The sequence below is a fragment of the Lytechinus pictus genome, chromosome 19 (assembly GCF_037042905.1).
Source record: "Lytechinus pictus isolate F3 Inbred chromosome 19, Lp3.0, whole genome shotgun sequence".
Lineage (NCBI taxonomy): Eukaryota > Metazoa > Echinodermata > Echinoidea > Temnopleuroida > Toxopneustidae > Lytechinus > Lytechinus pictus.
In genome coordinates this window covers 14,776,804-14,797,162 of record NC_087263.1, presented here as the reverse complement: position 1 = coordinate 14,797,162, position 20,359 = coordinate 14,776,804, and the positions used below count along the sequence as shown (strand labels likewise).

Here is a 20,359-nt window from a genome sequence, read left to right as displayed (position 1 = left end):
ACAGTGCGTATCAAAAAAAAGTTTACACTTTGAAAAAGCCCTGGGAATTAAAAAATATACAACATGTGGGTAATTTTTTCACATATAATCTTGGGTTTGGGTCTCATCTATCCAACGAAAGTAAAAGTTTTGTCAGAATGTTACACTTGAGTGAGCACTGTCCATTTTTGTAAAGCTCGCAGAAATCTGTTTGCGCAGAAATGCTCGTTTTAACGCTGTGTTAAGGGGAAACGGCGAAATCAAACTTACCCTGCGAAACATTTCTCATACATTTCCCTTGCACTTTTAGTCAGTTGAAATAAGACGGATACATTCAAGCATTTTGTAAAAGTTTTGCCACCCAAATCGAAATTTCAGCGCTTAGTAAGCACATCCTTTACCCTTTTTGTGCCAGCTGGATCTGAACAAAAGTTTAAATCAGACATCTCCAGCATTATTTCACTCAGTTTTTATCATTGAAAGTGGGTTTACATTTCATTTTTCATTTAATACTTGTTTCTTCACACTTTTTCCAAGCTTGGCAATGATTAACAAAATGAAAATCAAGCTTAAGCCATTCCATGTAAATCATAGCTCAGTGTAAAGCAAATATCGTCACGATGGCCTCGGTGTGTGGGGGAGAGGGGTGGGTGAAATGCTCTCTTCGAAGTGTTTTGGGCAAGGAAACAAGTCAAAAAAGGTAAAAGATATCTTCAAATCAATTTCAATAGCTAAATTCTACGTGTTCTTCATGATTAAGGTCTACTTTTATTCGCATAATTATTTTAAAGTTCTGCGCAAATCATTTTTCACTAACTTTTCAAAAGTAAGTGGTGCTCACTCAAGCGGAAATATTTTTCGACAGTTATATCGTCATTTGATTAAATGGACATGTAAGAATGTTAAAATGTGGAAAAGTGTTCAGGATATTATGAAAATACTTACGTTTATTTTCTTATTTACGAGATAACTGGATATACTCATTTGATTTGCTTGTTCATTACGATGAACCAAGCACGCCGAATATACAGTACACAATTTTCCTGCGCGCGCGCTGCATCTCCCTATGAACGCACTATCCCAAGATCATCGCGCAATTTGGCGTCCATTTCCTCCCATGAGCCTGCACGCAAGACATGTTGCCACGCAAGGTGAGGGGTAGGTGGGAGGGTTCAAATGAGTATATCCAGTTATCTCGTAAATAAGAAAATAAACGTAAGTATTTTCATAATTTACTATCAATAACTGGGATATACTCATTTGATTTGCTAGACCAACACGGACTCAACGTGAAGGGAGGCATGTCTAGAATAAAAAGTGCGCAAAGAAGGGAGATTAAGACACAGGGGCCGCTGCCCTAAGAGCAGAGGAGGCAAATAAGGCCTCTCCCGAAGGAATGTCCTTTAGATAAAAGGATGTAAAAGAATTGGAAGAGCGCCAAAAGGCGGCTCTTAGAATGTCGTCCAAGGCGACGCCATTGAAGAGAGCCCAAGAAGTAGCGATACTACGAGTGTCATGGGCTCTCGGCCTAGTGTCTGAAAGGAGAGCATCATCACCAGCCGATTTGATCGCTTCAACGATCCAGCGGGAGATGGTGTCTCGTGACGCTGCCGCAAACGGCTCGCGCGACGTGACAAACAACTGGTCAGAGTTGCGAAGTGTCTTAGTTCTATCCAGGTACCATTTCAAGGCCCTGACCGGGCACCAGACTTTGTCCTCAGTAACCGAGGAAAGATCTGATAGGGGAGCTAGGAAGAACTCGATCGAACCAGAGGTGGCAGTCTGGTTCTTGGCAATAAAGGACGGTGTGGGAATCAAGCGGACTCCACGCCGTTCCCACCGGATGTGACCGGGGGAAGTAGTCAAAGCGTGAATAGAGCTGCGTCTTTGACCAGATGCTACAGCAATTAAGAAGGCAGTTTTGATAGACAAATCATGCAAGGAGCTCTTTGCTAGAGGTTCAAACGGAGGCTTAGCCAGAGAGTTAAGCACAGCCGGAAGACTCCAGGAAGGAGTCAGTCTTTTCTTCGGCGGTCGCTTTAAGAAAAACGCTCTCATCAGTCTAGAGAGTAGACTGGAATTTGAGACGTTAGAGCCATCTGGGAATCCGGAATGAAACGCAGCAATAGCCGACCGGAAACCCCTGATGGTGGAAAGCGAACGACCGATGTCGAAAAGGTGAACAAAGAAATCCGCGATCGCGGCAAGAGAGGCGTTGCGAGGGTCAACAGACCGCGCAGTGCACCAATCTGCAAATCGGCCCAGCCGAGAATTGTAAAGGTCAAGAGTCGAGTTTCTGCGACTCTGTATTACCAATTGAGAGGCACGATCAGAAAGGCCTAGAGCTTTCGCGTCTTGCCCGATAACAGCCATGCGGTTAAGTGGAGGACCGCTGGCCGAGGATGCGTGATCCCCGACAGAGGTTGAGATACTATGTCTGATCTCAGAGGAAGTGTGAGCGGGTCCCCCTCCAACAGTTCGAGGAGTTGCGGGAACCAGTGCCTCCTTGGCCAATTGGGGGCCACTAGAAGAAGCCAAGCTTGATCTTCCTTCACTTTCCTCAATACCTGCGGTATTAGGTGGAACGGAGGAAACGCATAACACCTCCGATCCCCCCAATGAATGGAGAATGCATCCAGGGAAGTTGCTTCTGTTTCGTTGACACGAGAGCAGAACATCGGCAGCTTCCGGTTGAGAGCCGTGGCAAACAAGTCTATTTCCAGGGGTCCCCAGTGGACTTGGATAGACTGAAATATCTCCGGGTGGAGCGACCATTCGGATGGTAGGCACCGGCCCCGGGACAGAAAATCGGCTATCAGGTTGTCGCTGCCTGGTATATACGAGGCAACTGGAACGATCTTCGCACGGTGGCACCACTCCCAGAGCTCCGCAGCTAGGGCGTTGAGAGAGCTTGATCGGGTGCCGCCTTGGCGATTGATGTACGCTGCAACTGACTTGTTGTCTGTGCGAATCAAAACCGTTCGATCGACTAACCTGTGTCGGAAATGCTGAAGGGAATTGATGACAGCCCTCATCTCCAACACATTGATATGAGGTAAGGTGCGTTGAGGTAACCAGACCCCCGAGACCATCTCCCCCGCACAATGGCCGCCCCATCCCGTAAGCGACGCATCTGTGGTCAGAGCGGCTGATGGGAGGGGAGTGCGAAAGGGTTTGCCCCTCGCTACAAAGGACGTATGTGTCCAGGCGGCCAAGCTGAGACGGATCTCCCGTGATAAGGGGATCCGAAGAAGCAGAGAGTCTACGCTCGGTCTGTAATAGTACAGGAGGTATCTCTGAAAGGGTCTCATAAGCAGGCGACAATCTTGTAGAATGTCGACAAGGCTTGCCATGAACCCGAGTAATCTCAGCCACGTGCGAGCCTTCACGAAGCTTCGCTCTCTGAGAGAGCGGGCCAGAGCGACGATTGCCCGAACTCTGTCGGGGCTTGGCCGAGCGATCTGGTTTGGCAAGTCTAGAACCGCGCCCAAGTATGTGGGTACGCGGGAAGGTGACAGGTCCGATTTCTCCCAGTTGACTACGAATCCCAACTCCTGGGTGATCCGCAGGAGGAGGGACAAGTGGGACAGAAGTCTGGCCTTTGAACTTGCAACCAACAGCCAATCGTCTAGATAAACGAAGAGTCTGAGCCCCCGTTCTCTTAGGTGGGCGGCCACTGCTGTGACCACCCGGGTGAAGACCCTGGGTGCCGGGCGTAAGCCGAAGGGCATTGCCCGGTACCTGTAAGTCGCTCCGTTGAAGCGAAAACCCAATAGGTCCCGTGATGCGGGATGAATTGGAATATGGAAGTAGGCGTCCCTGAGATCTAGGGAGGCGGCCCAATCCGATGCCTGCAGAGACGGCAGAATGGATGCTAGTGTTTCCATTCTGAAATGGTCTGGCTGGATGAATTCGTTGATTCTTTTCATGTTCAGAATCATCCGTAATTTTCCCGAGCGCTTGGGAATGACGAAGATAGGAGAGAGACAGAGATGTGGACTGTCCGGCACTCTCTCTATCGCCTCCTTCTCCAGCAGCACGTCGATTTCTGCTTTGATATGCTGCTGATGAAGAAGGGAAACGGTCGGCGGTGCGGATCGAATCACGCCGTGCGGGAGGGCCTCTATATCGATATGAAAGCCATCTCGCACGACGGATAAGATAAAAGCGTCGTCCGTTATTCCCTCCCATGCAGGGAGGAAATAACGGAGACGACCGCCGACCGGAACCAGCGCTCGGGGAAACCCGTCAAAGAGGCTGATTGGGCCTAGCCGGAGCCTTGGAGGCTGGCCGGCCACCCCTACCCCTACCCCTACCCCTACCACCACGTGAGGAACTCACCGGAGGTCTAGTGCGAGCTCTGTGATTAGGCGGAGCGTGTGCACGGGGTTGGGGTGGAGTCACCACGGGGCGAGAAGAAGGTCGAGCCTTGGCGGTCGATTTCTTCGTCGGTGGAGCCGTCGGGCGCGAGGCCTTGAGCTCTTTGAGAAGCTCCGAGGCCTGTTTGCGTCCTTCGATCTCTTCTTTTAGAAGAGAGGCCACCTCGCCCCCGAACAAATGTTTGTTCGATTGGGGAACGCCTGGGAGGAACTCAAGCAAGTCCTTGGACGCGATGCCCAGTCTGTTAAGGACGTGAGTTCTGCGCGAGTTGGATGCAGTAGTGGCTGTAGTAGCTAGCTGCATCCAGAGCTCGCCTACCAAGGACAAAAGTGCCTCATCAAGAAGGACACTGTCGTTGGCTGACACTTCCAGTTCAGAGGACTGTGCTCGCAAGCCGAGCAAGGCCCCGAGGAAGGCTGTGAGTCTGAGGGCTGAACGAGTCAAGGCCTCATATCTAACATCCGCTTTCTCCACAGTAGCAAAGTGATTGGAAGAGAAGCGTGTCCCCAAACGTGCCCCGATGCGGTTAAGCTGGGGAGAAAACGTTTTGGGAGCGAAAAACGCCTCGGTATCCTCCTTGGAGAAGGCAAAACCCTTTCCGAAGGCTACCGGCTTCCTTCCCTGGGCGGCAGGCACGCTAGCCTGTGCGGCCGCCCTTTCGTATGCAGCCTTAAAGTCATTAGTGAGCGGAATACCCTGTGGGGTTTTCCGAGGCTGTGGGAAGAAGAGAGAGTCCAAATCTCCCTCTACCGGCTCGTCTGGAGGGTAGATATGTGGGAGATATTTATGGAGGATCTCTGTGGCGTCCTGAGCCCTACTGCCCGCCGGTTGGGGGGCTGGGCTACCCGGAGGATCGGGATTGAACTCGTCCTCTGATAGGGCTTGTTCCGCCTCTAGAGGGGGGGAACCGACCCAAGTCTCCTCGCCGGGCGGAGCCCCGAGGGTAGCAGGCGCCCGTGAAAAGCTCGGGCGGAGTGTGCCATGGTCGGACTCACGGGGGAGAAACCCCGAGGTCGGCCGAGCCTGAGAACTCACGAGCGTAGCCTGAGTGGGTTCGAGAGCCGGTGACTCGTTAGAATCGCTTGCGGTGTCTCGAGGTGTCGGATGGCCGGTGTCCGCTTGTGGAGCAGACGAGCCCGGGGGTAGCAACCCACAGTGGACAAAGGCGCTCTGGAGCAACATCATAAGTTGCGAGGCCTGGCCATCCGTAGAAGAGTTTGAAGCCGGGCCGCCCGATGGAACGGGGCTTACGGCCGCGGATTTCTTCTTCTTCTTTTTCTTCTTCTTCGGTGGCTCCGGTGGAGGCACAGAAGAAGGGGCAGGAGGCTGTGCGGATTTTGATCTCTTCGTCTTAGCTCTCCCACGGGGAGCGCTCGTTGACCGAGAAGAACGATCCGCAGAATCTGACGGAGTCAGGTTAAATCTAGAGTCCGACGGGGTCGGGCTATGCTGTCTCCTGCGACTAGGGGCTGATAGCCCTTTGCCGATGCTCCCTTGGGGAGTCTGAAACGGCATCGAGCCTAGTCTCTTGTGCCGGGCGGAGAGGCTGCTCTCCCCCCGGTCTTTAGGTGACCCGATAGCCGGTGGGTCCGGTAGCCCTAGAGAAGTCGTCGTTTTCTGAGCTAGTACGACGCTCCCCGAAAATGGTTCAGGCTCCGGCGCGGAGACCTGGGCTATCACTTTGCGGGCACGTGGTCGCGGATCCACGGTTCCACCCTTCTTAATTGGAGGACGTGGACGCGCATCCACGGCTCCACCCCCATGGGCACGTGGACTCGGATCCACGGTTCCACCCTTCTTAGAACCCACGAGGGAACTTTCTCCGTTTCCACTTTCTACATTACCGCTGATGGGGAATAAAACCCCAGTGTTGGACACCTGTTCAGCGGCCATTTCGAGCTCTTCTAGGGAGGAATCCGAGAAGCTCATGCTCATGTAGATGAAAATCTAATAGCAAGTAGAAAGAGAGAAAAAAGGGAAACAGAGAAGATGGGGGTAGGGGGGTTGAAAAAACCCCAACCCCAGAAGTCAAGGGACTTCAAAAAACGAACAGTGAGAATTACAATAATATAATATCTCTAACGGGTAAGTACACGCAGTACTATCCCAGTAAAAGGGAACAGTAATAATTAGAGAATTATTATGAGAAACTCCTCCCTATAAATATATAATTATAATTGTTCGTATAAGAAAACACAACAAGAAGACTGCTTCTGCTAAGTTCCTAAGGAAAAAGGGAAGAAGCACCTAAAGAAGAAAACACAAAGTTTTTTTTTTTTTTTTGTTGTGTGAACACCTGCTAAAAAAAAAATTTTTTTTTTTTGAAGGTGAAGGATGGGATCAGCTGAGAGAAAAAAACAAAGTTTGTTTCTTTTTTTTTTTTTTTTTTGACAAGAGGTCGAAAAAAAAATTATTTAAGTATCCGGAACCGGAAGCTGATCTGAAAAAAGGAAAGAAGAAACTGAAGTTTGCTTTCCTGAAAAAAGGAAGACCAGAACAAAATTAGCGAGGTGGAAAAGCTAACAAGAACGGCTTCCTAAAAGAGTAAAATTCTTGTGAAGGAAAAAAACCTTTCAAGACAAAGTCTAAGGAAAGAATTTTTTTTTTTTTTTTTTTAATTAAATAATTAATTAATTAATAATTAATTAATTAATTAAATAATTAATTAATTAATTCAAGAATTAATAGAATCACAAGAACAAAGGATACAATAGTTGATTGAAACAAAGGAGACAATCAACTAACTCGAGACAAGAACAATAGTAGTTGAAACGAGAATAGAAAACGACGCTCCTGAACGTCCGACAGAACCTATCTGTGGAAGAGAAATAAATTCAAGGAAATTCAAGACGGATGCAAAGAAGCGAGAAGTCAGAGAATTAAAATGAATTTATAAGGAAGAGGAGCATGAAACTCAACGCCCGCGACACGCAGGAAGGCGCGGAGCTGCGGGGTGGGGATGCGAAGCAACCCGCCTGCGAGAAAACGTATCTTATGTTTTAGACTCACAAGAAAGCAGAACAAAATACGTGAAAATAATATCACGGAGAGCTCCGCGCGATGGGATATGCTTAAAACAACCTTAAAAGGAAAAATAAGATTGAAATAAGGGATAAATGCACTCGTATAAAACCAAAATGTAAAACAAGTTTGCGTTTTTTTGAGAGTGTACTTAGCTTTACGTCTGCACTCGACGGCTGGCGAAAGTAAAAGAGGAAATGGACGCCAAATTGCGCGATGATCTTGGGATAGTGCGTTCATAGGGAGATGCAGCGCGCGCGCAGGAAAATTGTGTACTGTATATTCGGCGTGCTTGGTTCATCGTAATGAACAAGCAAATCAAATGAGTATATCCCAGTTATTGATAGTAAATTACAAATGTATAATTTTACAGGATTTTTTCAAAGTGTAAACTTTTTCTTGATACGCACTGAATATTTAAGAAAGGCGCAATGCATTACACAAAAATAATGTTACTCCGGTTTCGACCCGGACATACCGTAGGTTATATTTGCAGTCCTCCACAATTACCCAATACTAGAACGACAAGAACGGAATATGGGGGATGGGGGAACGGTGAGCACCTACCTTGAACAGTTTGGTTGATATCATGACACAGTTCGTCAAAGTTACTGTACCCAACTGCATCACTTCCTGCATCAACAAGTCCCAGGATGACCCGATAGGTTTGAGATGAGGAGTTCAATCCGACGGCTTCGAAAAAGGAATCCCACGTTTGACACACTTCCGGTAGAAGACGCACGATTAGTTCGGCTGCAAAATCAGTAATGACCTGCTTCGGGGAAGGCCTGATGAAATTCTCAGTGACGTCGGTGCAGATTGTGTTGATTGTAGATACGTTCTGGATGATCATTAGGATGTCGATACCATATAGGTCTCGGGTGGTGTTCAACAGGTTTTCTAAAATACCGAAGGGACTTTCCAGTGAAGATTCGTCCGGTGCTTGCCTGCGATATCTTCCTTCATCTTGGCCATCGTTTCCGAACATGCCAGTGACCGTGTCAATTATGTCATTACACCAGCGTTCCCCGTTGAATTCACTCACACTTTTGACGCGTGTGACATTATCACAGAAGACACCCCAGTATAAACTTGACTGATCTACCTCATCTATCATCGAACCGATCACCGGGAGTACACCCTCACAGGCAAAGGTCATCGCTTCGAAGACAGAGTTCTGCTGCCAGAGCCTACCAGCAGCCTCGATTAGGAATTGGACGGTGAAGCCAGAATGTGGAACGAGTTCTCCTGGCTGGTTAGACGTATAATGTTCATCATATTCGCTGCTCGGTGCTGGGGCCACGTATGTGTAATTGTCATGATACTGCCCAGTTACCGTAGTAACTAGGCAAATTACCGAGAGAAGGACTATCAATGCCTTCATGACGATGGGCGGTTTGAAGAGATGAACAACAATTGTAGTGTTCTAGAGATTTCTTTTGCAGGTCTCTGAAGAATTAAAGCTTAGATTTCCTGTGGAAGAAAAAAATGAAATAAATTACGCTTCTGAGTGACATTCAGTAAGGGTGTCTTTTTTATTTCCACATACTTTTTCACTAATATATTGCTGTATTACCTATTCTAATTATACGCCAATTTTCGGATTATGAGAGAATCAAATGAATAATTAGTACAGTTTTTAATAAATGCACTGCACCATAATATACATGCAGAATAGTGGAAAACATTGTAAATCGCTGACTGAAAATTAAAAATTATAGAATATATAACCTACAGAAGCAACTTACGCATTCAGAAGCGTGTTCATAATTCCACTTTTTGATAAATTATACTTTGAATTATGGTTAGTGTTCAATAAAACGTCAATTTTGCGCGCGCTTTGCTCACCAGAAATGTTCACCTCGTTGTCGCTCTAGCGTCTCGAGGGGCGCCATTGGCAAGAGGGCACTGTTCACATCTACAGTAGATGACATGGGGAAGGGAGTCGCAAAGATTCAAGTGTGACTTAAGCCCCTTTTACAAATAGTGGTGCGACTGCTTACAACCGTTGCGATTCTGTGCAACATATATTGTTACCAAATGATTGCAAACGATCGTACGAGCAATTGTGAAAGCACTTTAAGAGGGTGTTGCAAGAAAATATTTGCGATCAATTGCAAATATTATGTTGCCATTTCACAACTGATAGATCAACGTTAGCTGTAGCAAATCAGATTAAACTTTTGTTTCAAGGAGCAGATGAACAGTCAATCACTAATTTGCAATTGACTCCAAGACATATGATTGATTTAGGGACCGAAAATAGACTTGCAACTGATCGCAATATTCTTGCAACACCCCATTAGAGTCGCTCTTAAAATTCAAGTTGCGTGCGGTATGAAAGACATCACGCATTGATCAAATCGGTTCCACGACCTCTGCTCCGCGACAATAGCTCCTCTCTAAATGCCACACACGACCAGCTAAACCCTGGTTTGACACTATACCCCACTCTTAACCTAACATAAAACCATATTGCAACCCTAACCCTGCATCGCAGGAGCAAATGTCGTGTCACCGTCAAATCATGCCAAGAAGATTGCTCGTTACATAATCATGTCAAGTGCGCGCAGACATTTAAGCATGACTCTTGAGTCTCACTCAACTATTTATAAAGCATATATACCATCTATAATTATTGTATACTGGGTTTCGTAGAGTTACATAAACGTTCGCAATAAAGTGACTCCATTTGCTTTATACAGAAGCTTTAAAGGGTCATCTACATTTAATTAGTGAGGTTCCACCTTGCCATGTCGACATTATATAGCCGTATGGCTTCCTGTCGACGCGTTGTCGTAATAGCCCTAATGTCTAAATAGCCAGATACGTTTTCTTGCCACTTGTCGTCTTCTAAAAGAATTGTACGTCGACATGGCCGTATAAATTGCCAGAAATTGGCAAGATAACGTAACTCAGCATGCTTGTAACTATTCAGATTGAAGTCGACATGGTAAGAAAACGAGTCTCGCTGTGTCAAATGATAAACAAGGCCCTCGGAACGATTTTTTGACTGGGAGTGCTGATGTTAATTTTACAAGCAAAAACAAGTTTCACTCCAAAATGAAGGTATTTTTCGTCCCGAGAATTTGACAAGCAAAAAAAAAGGGTTTCACTTATAAATATTGGTAATTTTTGTCCCGAGAAAATATGACAAGCAAAAAAAAATAGATTTTGTCCTTTTTGTCAAACCTTCTAGAATTCCTAGAGGTGCAGGTGCTGCCTATGATTCACGAAGCAACCCCAAGGAAAATCCTGGGGATGCTACAGCACCCCCGCTTCCCAGGGCCATGATGATAAGGCTATTAAATTGACAATTCAATTATAAAATATCTCGTCACGTCGAAATATTAAGGCTATTCATTCGATGAAACAGGTTGAATATCTCGGCAAGTCGACATAACAAGGCTATTGTACACGCACCGAGTGTGATCTAAAAAAGTGTTTAAAGGGGCTTTCACAATCGCTCTTGCGATCCTCTGCGATCATTTGGTCACAATATTTGTTGCACACAATCGCAACGGTTGTAAGCAGTCACACCACCAACTGTGAAAGGGCTTTACGGGACCGTGCGACTATCTTTTCACACATGTAACCAGTATGATCAATGAAATGTAACGCCTTCCCCGGCCGTGCGCACAATCTAGACCTCCCGATTCTCTCTCTTTTTCGTGCACCCTATTGTTCGTTTTGTTTGTTTCACTGTTGCTTTCATTTCATTTTGATTTTGATGATTAATTGTGATGGGAATGTTATCTGTTTGGATGAGAAAATAGTGCGTAGAGGAGATATCGTTTAAAAATATCAATAACGTACTAACATTAATTCAAATATTTGCGCGCGTGGGCGTCGGGTATGTGGTTGTGGATATCAGTCCTGGTGGGTTTGCGGATCATGTGAGGGTGCGTGTTTGCGAAAGAAACATACAGAAACTTATACAGGAATTGTAAAAAAAATGAGAGCATTAAGAGACTTTGCTATTGAATATGCCTTTTCTTTTTCATTGAACTTTAAAATGTAAAGTGGTGAGAGTCATTAGGTCTTATGGGGGAGCGAAAGTGTAATTAATTGTATGAATACTGTTATCTTCGTAATACGGACACATTTTAAGGGCAAATGCCACCTACCTTCCAAAAAGAAAAATGTAGGAAATAGTAAGCCCTATATTATGTTACAGAGGGAGATAATGTCTACCAAAGATAAAGGACATGAATAGGACTAAAGGTGAAAGGAGAGTGTGCTTTTCAAGCTCAATAAAAAAATCTCAAAATTCATTTTGTGCGACTTATTACTGTATTTGGGATGGCGGGTAACATTCTCCATCCTTTTTTTATCACCCAAATGGAATTGAACGATGTGTGATGGAGGATGTGTGTGTGTGTGAGGGTGAGTGTGTGTGCATGTCTTTTTTATCGCCCAAGTGGAATTGAATGATGTGTGAGGGTGTGTGTGTGTGTGAGAGAGAGAGAGAGAGAAAGCGAGTGTGTCTTTTAAATCGCCCAAATGGAATTGAACGATGTGTGAGGGAGGGTTTGTGTGTGAGAGGGGAGAGAATGAGGGTGAGTGTGTGTACGTGTATTTTTTATCGCCCAAATGGAATTGAATGTGTGAGGGTGTGTGTGAGGGTGAGAGAGAGAATGTGAGGTGTGTGCGTTTGAGTGAGGGTGGGGTAGAGAAACGATGGACAGAGGAGAGGCCTAAAAAGTAGGATGTGTGTGTGTTTTAACATTGTGTATCAAGTTATAGTATGATGCAGGGGCGGATCCAGGATTTTGCAAAAGGGGGGCACATTTCCGAGGAATTCAACAAGAGAAAAAAAATCAAGATGATTTTATCCCGCATAACATTTGACAAGCACATTTTTTTTTAAATATAAAAACAGGTCCTCACGTCTGTATGAACAACATATTCCCACTAAGAGTATTTGCTGTGACGCTCAAAGGGGGGGGGGGCACACTAGTGTTTGAACGATATTTTTACATTATTGACTTTGACTCTCAAGGGGAGGACCCGCAAACCGCCACTGGTATGATGTGTGTGTTTTAACAGACTTGCATCAGTCAGATCTGATTATTTATGTCTGGGATAATTTAACGTCGACATCTGAAAGTCGTAGCCAGGGCTCCAACCCCGAACCTCGGCATGAATTTGTAACCCCCCCCCCCTTCCCCACTGTACCATGGATCAGGATCACGGACGCGAACCAAAACGCCAAAATGTGTGTGTCAGAGAGAGAGAGAGAAAGAGAGAGAGAGAGAGTAACGGTTCACGGTGCAAGAGAGATTTCAAAAGAGGGATATAAATCCATTGAACTCCTATAGGATGATAATAATAATGACCTCGAGGAACGCGCTGATCAATTAATTCGGACGGAATGTTTATACCCGTCCCCATGACAACGATCATATTGCAAACCAGGCTTACAAACATAAATGGGTGACATTTTCATCAGATATCAAATAGGGACACGACGCACGACGGGCTTCGGTGGCTATGGCTTTATATACAGCGTGTCTCTAAAAAAAGTAAACCCAACTTCAATGGAAAATTTTCAGAAAACTAAAAAATATTTACACATTATTTTTTCATGGTTAGATAGTCCAATAAGTCCTCTGTCCAATTATATCATTTAGGTTATCTAACTCTTATGCATGACTGAGCATGATTCAACTTAGTGAACTGGTGTCAAATCATCACTGTGGCAAGTTATTTCTTGTTATTGTCATGCATTCAAGGCCTATTTGAAGTTAAATGTTTGTCACATGTTAGGCCTATGATTAAATCATCACTGTGGCAAGTTATTTCTTGCTATTGTCATGCATTCAAGGCCTATTTGAAGTTAAATTTTGGTCACATGTTAGGCCTATAATTTCATAACAACTTCAGCAAAGGTTGTTCCTAACACAGGCACACTTCACATGCTTTCCAAATATGGTACAGTTGACAATTGAGCAGAGAGTATTCCTGGTAACTCAATACCAGGAAACAAGAAGTTTCGTGGAAGTTTAAGAGGCTTTTCGGGTGCAGTTCCCCGAGAGGCAGCCTCCAACAAAAGGGCCATCTGGTACAATGTGAGAAAGTATGCTGATAACGGAACCACTGAGTTTAACTTCAAATAGGCCTTGAATGCATGAAAATAACAAGAAATAACTTGCCACAGTGATGATTTGACACCAGTTCACTAAGTTGAATCATGCTCAGTCATGCATGAGAGTTAGATAACCTAAGTGATGTAATTGGACAGAAGACTTATTGGACTATCTAACCATGAAAAAATAATGTGTAAATATTTTTTAGTTTTCAGAAAATTTGCCGTTGAAGTTGGGTTTACTTTTTTTTAGAGACACACTGTAGAGTAAAATAACTCGGAATGGATGAATACACGTTCCAAAGCCATGAGCTTTTTTCTAAATGTAATTGATTTAATTAATTAGTGTCTCTAGATATATTTACTTTAGATGCCTCTAATTAATATATAACCATTATATTTGTTATACAGATTCTAGATTTTTCCATTTTAATTAAACGGGTACTCCAATTTAGAAATTATATGATTTGACCATTACTTTTTAAAGGAAAACCGGACAAACAAAACAATTGAAATTTCCACAAATTTGGACAGGTATTTGTTAACAATGTTATAAGATATTAAATAATTACATTGTTACAGTGAAACAGTTCAATGCAGGTCTTCATAAATATGCAGTGAGCAGGCTGACGTCATATCGCAACTTATCTTTATGTATGCTATCGTACGAAATCATGTTTATTTCAAATGAACCACCAACAATTACCCACCAAAATGAACATTGGATTGACGAATTGCCGCAACCTATTCTGTTACAAGGAAAACACATCATACACATAAGAAAATATGACATACTTATGATATCATGTTATAAGTGGGGAGATGACGTCATCAGACAATCTATGCATATTCATTATGGTATGCATAACACTGTTTTCACAAAATATTACTAAACTTTAAAATGAAATAAGTTCGTTATCAGATCCTGATTGAATCTTCAGTGTAGGCCTATATTGTGCATTTTCATCAATGTGATTTTTCACTTGAAGTTTTTATAGTATGTATTTTTTCTTGATTGTTTATACACTGTGTATTGAATACAAAAAACTTTCAATCCAACCAACTCCTGGCATGCTAGAAGTTGCAGCAATGTCTCTATTATGTATTCATATTATGCAACTGCCCCTTTAATTCTGCCTCGGTATTAAATACTTATTCACGTCTTTACCCCTTAAGATGCTGTAAGAGGGACACACACGCACCACCCGCACACTGCACCTAGCACACTGTATATAGTGCACCAAGAATACCACCACAGGATCACCACATCACCTGAAGCACTGACAGCACCTGACACAGCACAACCCTCTCCAGGACAGCGTGTACGCTTTTGGGAGAGTACTTCTTCAAGATTCAAGTATATGTAAACAAAAACTTTGGGGTAAAGAAATTTTCATTACATGACAGTAATATTTCTTTCAAAATCAACTTTTCATTTTTTTATCATACTTAATTTCTGATTGAATTGAAATATTCATGATCCATCTTTGGGGGAATGGGAAAAAATATGTTTGCAAGATCATATCTAGGCAGTATATGAAGGGAAATGCATTGAACTACAGTGTATGTCACATAATTTCCTGACGATGGACGATCGAGAAACGTATGGCAAGCAAATCAAAATTATATTTCTGGGTATCATCAATAACTGCCATTTGTACAATAACAAAACGTTTTTTCATACCAAGAAGTAGAATTAAGTGATGATTCGGCTCGCCATAAGTATGTCGGTATACACTTGGGTAAGCCGACATGAGTATGACAAGCCAATTTAAAGCATAAATATTTTTATAAGAAGTAGAAATAAATGGTGATGCATGCAGCCTGCCATATAGGTATTTATCCCGTTTGTATATAACTATGATGCAACTGCCCCTTTAATTCTGCCTCGGTATTAAATACTTATTCACGTCTTTACCCTGCTCGAAAAAAAATATTGCAAAAATATTTTTAAAATACCCCCCATATCACCCTGATAATATATTTCTAGGGTATTTTGGTAAAAAACAAACAATAAAGATACCTTAAAATATTATTTTTCAAAATAAATTTTTTCGTACGTTTTTGAAACGCCGAATACTGTATGTTAAAAAAATATTTTTAGAGTATTTATGTCACGTCCAATAAAATGAATTTTTGCCACCAAAACTACTATAAAAAAAAGTTTTTAGCTACGCTTCCTGACTTTTGATAATTTTGGGCGCGATGCCTGCATGGATATAGCATGTAATTTAAAGACTATAAAATATATTTCTTAATTGTTCTACATCTTACAGAGAAAATACTATAAAAATATATTTTTCTTTTTTTATATAGCTCATATTATGTTGATTTAATTTTTGGGGTATTTTTCCCAAAAGACCCTAAAAATATACTACTTTTAGAGTATTTTTCAGATAAATATTCTAAAAAATATGCAGATTTACAAAATATACCCAGGAAATATCAGAAAAATATGAAAAAAATATTTTTCCGTTGGCAAAAACGACTAGGGTGTACCCTACTGGAAAGAACACACTGTGTCCATAGCGTTAACATGTTATTCACACTGATGAAATTATCAAATTTAAGAGTGAAGATCGTTTTACACTGTGGAAACCTCGCCATAGTAACTATTCACAGTGAACGTGATTCACTCTGGTAAAGTGCTCAAATTTAAACAGTGTGAAGGTGATGGGACAAGGTGATCTTTCCAGGACGGTTACTTTAAAGATGTTCAAGTTTAATGGAGAAACGCCCCTCCAGCCCCTAAAAAGCGTCGGATATGTCTTAAGTTAAAACAGCGTAGTCTTACATCGTCTGGGCGTGGATGAATACATTCAATTAAATTCAATATCGGTTTATTGAATGAGCAATAAACATATGGCATGATGTAGACTAATAATGCAAACTGTGATTTACATTCACAGATTCCACATTTATTCTAAATCATTATACATTCAAAATATTATAGGCCTAAAGTTTACATCATCAAGATAATTGGTTGAGACATTAATACATGTAGATATTTATGTATGTATATACATGTATATACATATATATTTATATAAGTAAGATTTAATTCAATAAAAAAAAAGCTCGAGAGTGGAATTAAGATTAAGATTCTGGATTTTGAAGAAAAAAAATGAACTGAGCATGCATGCATGTATATATATATATATATATATATATATATATATATATATATATACAGTGCGTCCCAGAAAAAACGAAACCGAGATTTAGAGATGATTTATCATAACTTAATCATAAATACAATATACAAATGACCTACCAATGTAAAGCTTAGAATCTCTTCTTTCATCTGATATAACTTAGATTATACCCCATTCACGCATGAGTGGGCAAAAACAATTTGAAGAAAGGATACCAAAAAGTCATTTGGCGGGGGGTATCTGAATTTCAAAAGGAAAATCACATGCCTAAAGAGTTCAATATCTGCTCTTTTGTTTGATACCTTAATCACAGAAAATGGTTAAAGAAGTAAAAAAGTTATGATCTCTCGAAACAATGCTTGTATTTCAATAATTTCATTAAATAAACGTGTTTTCACTGGTTTCCCACAGAAGCTATCGCACGGTAACAAAAGACTTAATGCATGGCTTATCGTCAACAAAACGGAGTGTCGAGTGAGTTTGAACGCTAGCCTGTAAAACCTCTTCATTTTATGAAATTATTGAAATTCAAGCCTTATTTCAAATAACCAGAACTTTGTTATTTCTTGACCATTTTCTGTAATTGAGGTATCAAATTAAAGAGCAGATGTTGAACGTTTTAAAAATGTGGTTTTCTTTGTAAAACCCAGATACGGCCCGCCAAGTGACTTTTTGGTATCCCCTTTTCAAATTGTTTTTGCTCACTCATGCGTGAATGAGAAATAATCTAATTAATTTCAGATGAAAGAGGAGATTGTAAGCTTTAAAATGGTAGGTAATTTGTCTATTGTATTTGTGATTAAGTTATGATAATTCATCGCTAAATCTCGGTTTCGTTTTTTCTGGGACGCACTGTATATATATATATATATGTGTGTGAGGGTGTGTGTGTGTGTGTGTTTGTGTGAGGGTGTGCGTGTGTGTGTGTGACAGAGCCTTCACGATTGGCTTAATGCTAGGCAACCATGCATCGCCGGTATTTACTCAATACAACGAGAAATATATGAGAGCGGATGGGAAAAATGTCAAATAACACCTGCTCCCCACTAGATTGTAGATATTGACTATTCATTGACAACAAACTAAATAATGTACATTTGCGAATAAATGGCGAGGTTCTAATATATACCAGACTTTTTTTCCAGAGTCCGTGCGTCTAATTATAAGACCATTACAGGGAAGTTAGATCTAAATATTCCCTTATCAACAAAAGTGTTGATGCGACTGGGGCATGCTATTGAGGAACTCAGGTACTAAATTCTCATGTACACTTCGAAATTGGAGGAAATGGTATATTCAAAACAAAATGAATGACGAGATAAACGAGATGGTATCATAAAAATTGGTATTCAATATATTCCATTTCGTCGCTATCGTGCACCTTGTCAAATTATCATATGCAATATTGACTTTAACTTGGCAATATTGACTTTAACTTGGCAATATACATGCCAAATTGTTTCATTAGTATGATCACTGCATGCTATATACTTATTTTATGCTTTCGATTATGAGCTCACATTTTTAGTCTTCAGACATTTTGATGAGTATATTTTAATGAAACCGAATTAATTTCGAATTTGAATTCAAATATGTAAAATTATACATTACAACTAGAAAGTAAAAAAAATAACCAATAATCCTTTCCTCTCTTTTAAGCTTGTTGAATGGTAAAACGATATAGACATACCAAGTCATGTTAAATGGAAAGATTGATAATTTGAATACATGATGTCGTAGATGGCATGTAGATTGTATATCATTTGTTGCAAAAAATATATGAAACACTATTTCAGACTTATTGTTAATTACACAGTGAACACAATTTGTTCTTTCAATAAAGATCTTGCGATATTTCAGATAATTATAAATACGAAATGTTTATTACGTTGAAGAGCATGCAGTTGATGATATTGTGCAGATTTGTTATCCATGTAACGTGACAACATTGATTTGGAGTAGTCTGACTGATTAAATATAATATCATCATGATCACATTTTGGAAAATATTTCTTTTTAGGTTTTACTGAAAAAAGAAATCGAAACGATGCTTTTAACCATATAATTATCTGGACCAAACAGCAATCATATTTCTCCCAATACAATGATATTACACATGAATAATTACACAAATCATTTGAAATTAATAACAAAATGGTTAAATCTTGAGAGAACATTTATCGTTAAGTATGGTCACGGAACATTTTTTTTTCCTCAGTTAATATGCAGATTTATGTATAATCTAGGTTCTGTATATACAGCAGGATTATTATCATAACAATGTTACGATTTTGGTAAACGTCTACCCATCGTTGTTCATTAATTACTAATGAACGATTGTAAAATTTAAGAAAAATTACAAAAGGGCAGGCTTAAATTCTCTTCAATTTCTTGCCCCTTGTCTTTGGTATAAACTCCCTGCATATATATATATATATATATATATATAATTTATGGCCGAGAAAAAAGAGAAAATTAAGGAAATGTGTAAAGTACGATACTCTTTTCTAAATAACGTGTCAAAATTTGTTTTTTGTATAAAAAGGTCTTTTATTTGCTCGCTCGGGTTGCTCGCAACTCTTCGGAAATTTCTCAGCTCGCGCCATGTTTGGCCCCTCAAGATTCGGCTCATTGGGCTATCGACATCAATATAGGCCTAATTAGAAATGTAAACTGACGAAATAAAAATGATGTATTTCGAGCACAGCATCTCATAGAACAGTCAAGAATAAATGAAAAATGTATCTCTAAATCAATTCCGAATTATTATGTTTCACTTTCTGAAATGTCACAACTGAAAAAGTATCCTTGTCTTTAAAATAATAAAGATAATTTTAGATACGACTACAATGTGCCACTACAAATCCACTATGAAGGGTGCTTTTGGCGCAAAATCTTATGCTGACAAATATTCGCGCAAGTTTTAATGATATACTTTCAAGTTTGCATAATGTACAATCACCACCTGAACATAAAAGATGCCACAATGAACGTTATGACATAAATCGAACATGTCTTACCTTTTAACATGGGTCGCACATCCTCTCCTCTCGCAGAACGGTGCAACAAATGAACGGCGTAGTGCAGTGCGATATGATTGGCGACATGCAATATTGACATGCATTAATCGTTTCATCGTGCTTTGATTACATTGGCTCTATCACGTGACAAGCACAATTAAGTTAAATGCCATTGGATCGTGTAGTGGTAGAGTAATGGGACAAAAATGCCTTGGTCCATTAATTAATTCAAAGTGCATGTTTTTAAGGATGATGCTATTAAAGGTTTAAAACAATATGTTGGCCATTGCGGTAGGCGTGAAGTACAATGCACACCCCAGCATGGACATGATGGATGAGAATAGGGGAAGATAGTGTATAGTGCTGTCGACCATTAATCATGTTGATTGAAATCAACCGGGGAGACACCGCCTCAGTGGGGAAAATACTTCAAAATATGAGTTAGACTTTTTTTTAAATATAAGTTTGACCTACTTTCAAAATATTTCAAAAATATGGGTATTGCATAGTATTCAGTTTCCCCAAACCATCTTTTCTCCATGTTGTTTGTTTTATGGGGGCGTCGTGGTATAGTGGTTTAGACTCTCATCTGACAATCTGAAGGACGTGGGTTCGATTCCCAGCCATGGCGTGTTTTCCTTCAGCAAGAAATCTATCCACATTGTGCTGCACTCAACCCAGGCGAGGGAAATCGGAACCGGCAGGAAGTAATTCCT

General features: G+C 41.3%; 1 protein-coding gene across 3 annotated transcripts in view; it reads right to left on the bottom strand.

Moving 5' to 3' along the window:
- Positions 1 to 8,852, bottom strand: part of LOC129282805 (uncharacterized) — a 60,574-nt gene extending 51,722 nt beyond the window's left edge. For all 3 annotated transcript variants that reach the window (XM_064113839.1, XM_064113840.1, XM_064113841.1), the window contains exon 1: positions 7,948 to 8,852. In XM_064113839.1, the coding sequence (XP_063969909.1) occupies positions 7,948 to 8,764 (817 nt within the window). In that variant the 5' untranslated portion in view covers positions 8,765 to 8,852. The remainder of the gene's footprint in view (positions 1 to 7,947) is intronic.
- Positions 8,853 to 20,359: the final 11,507 nt, after the last annotated feature.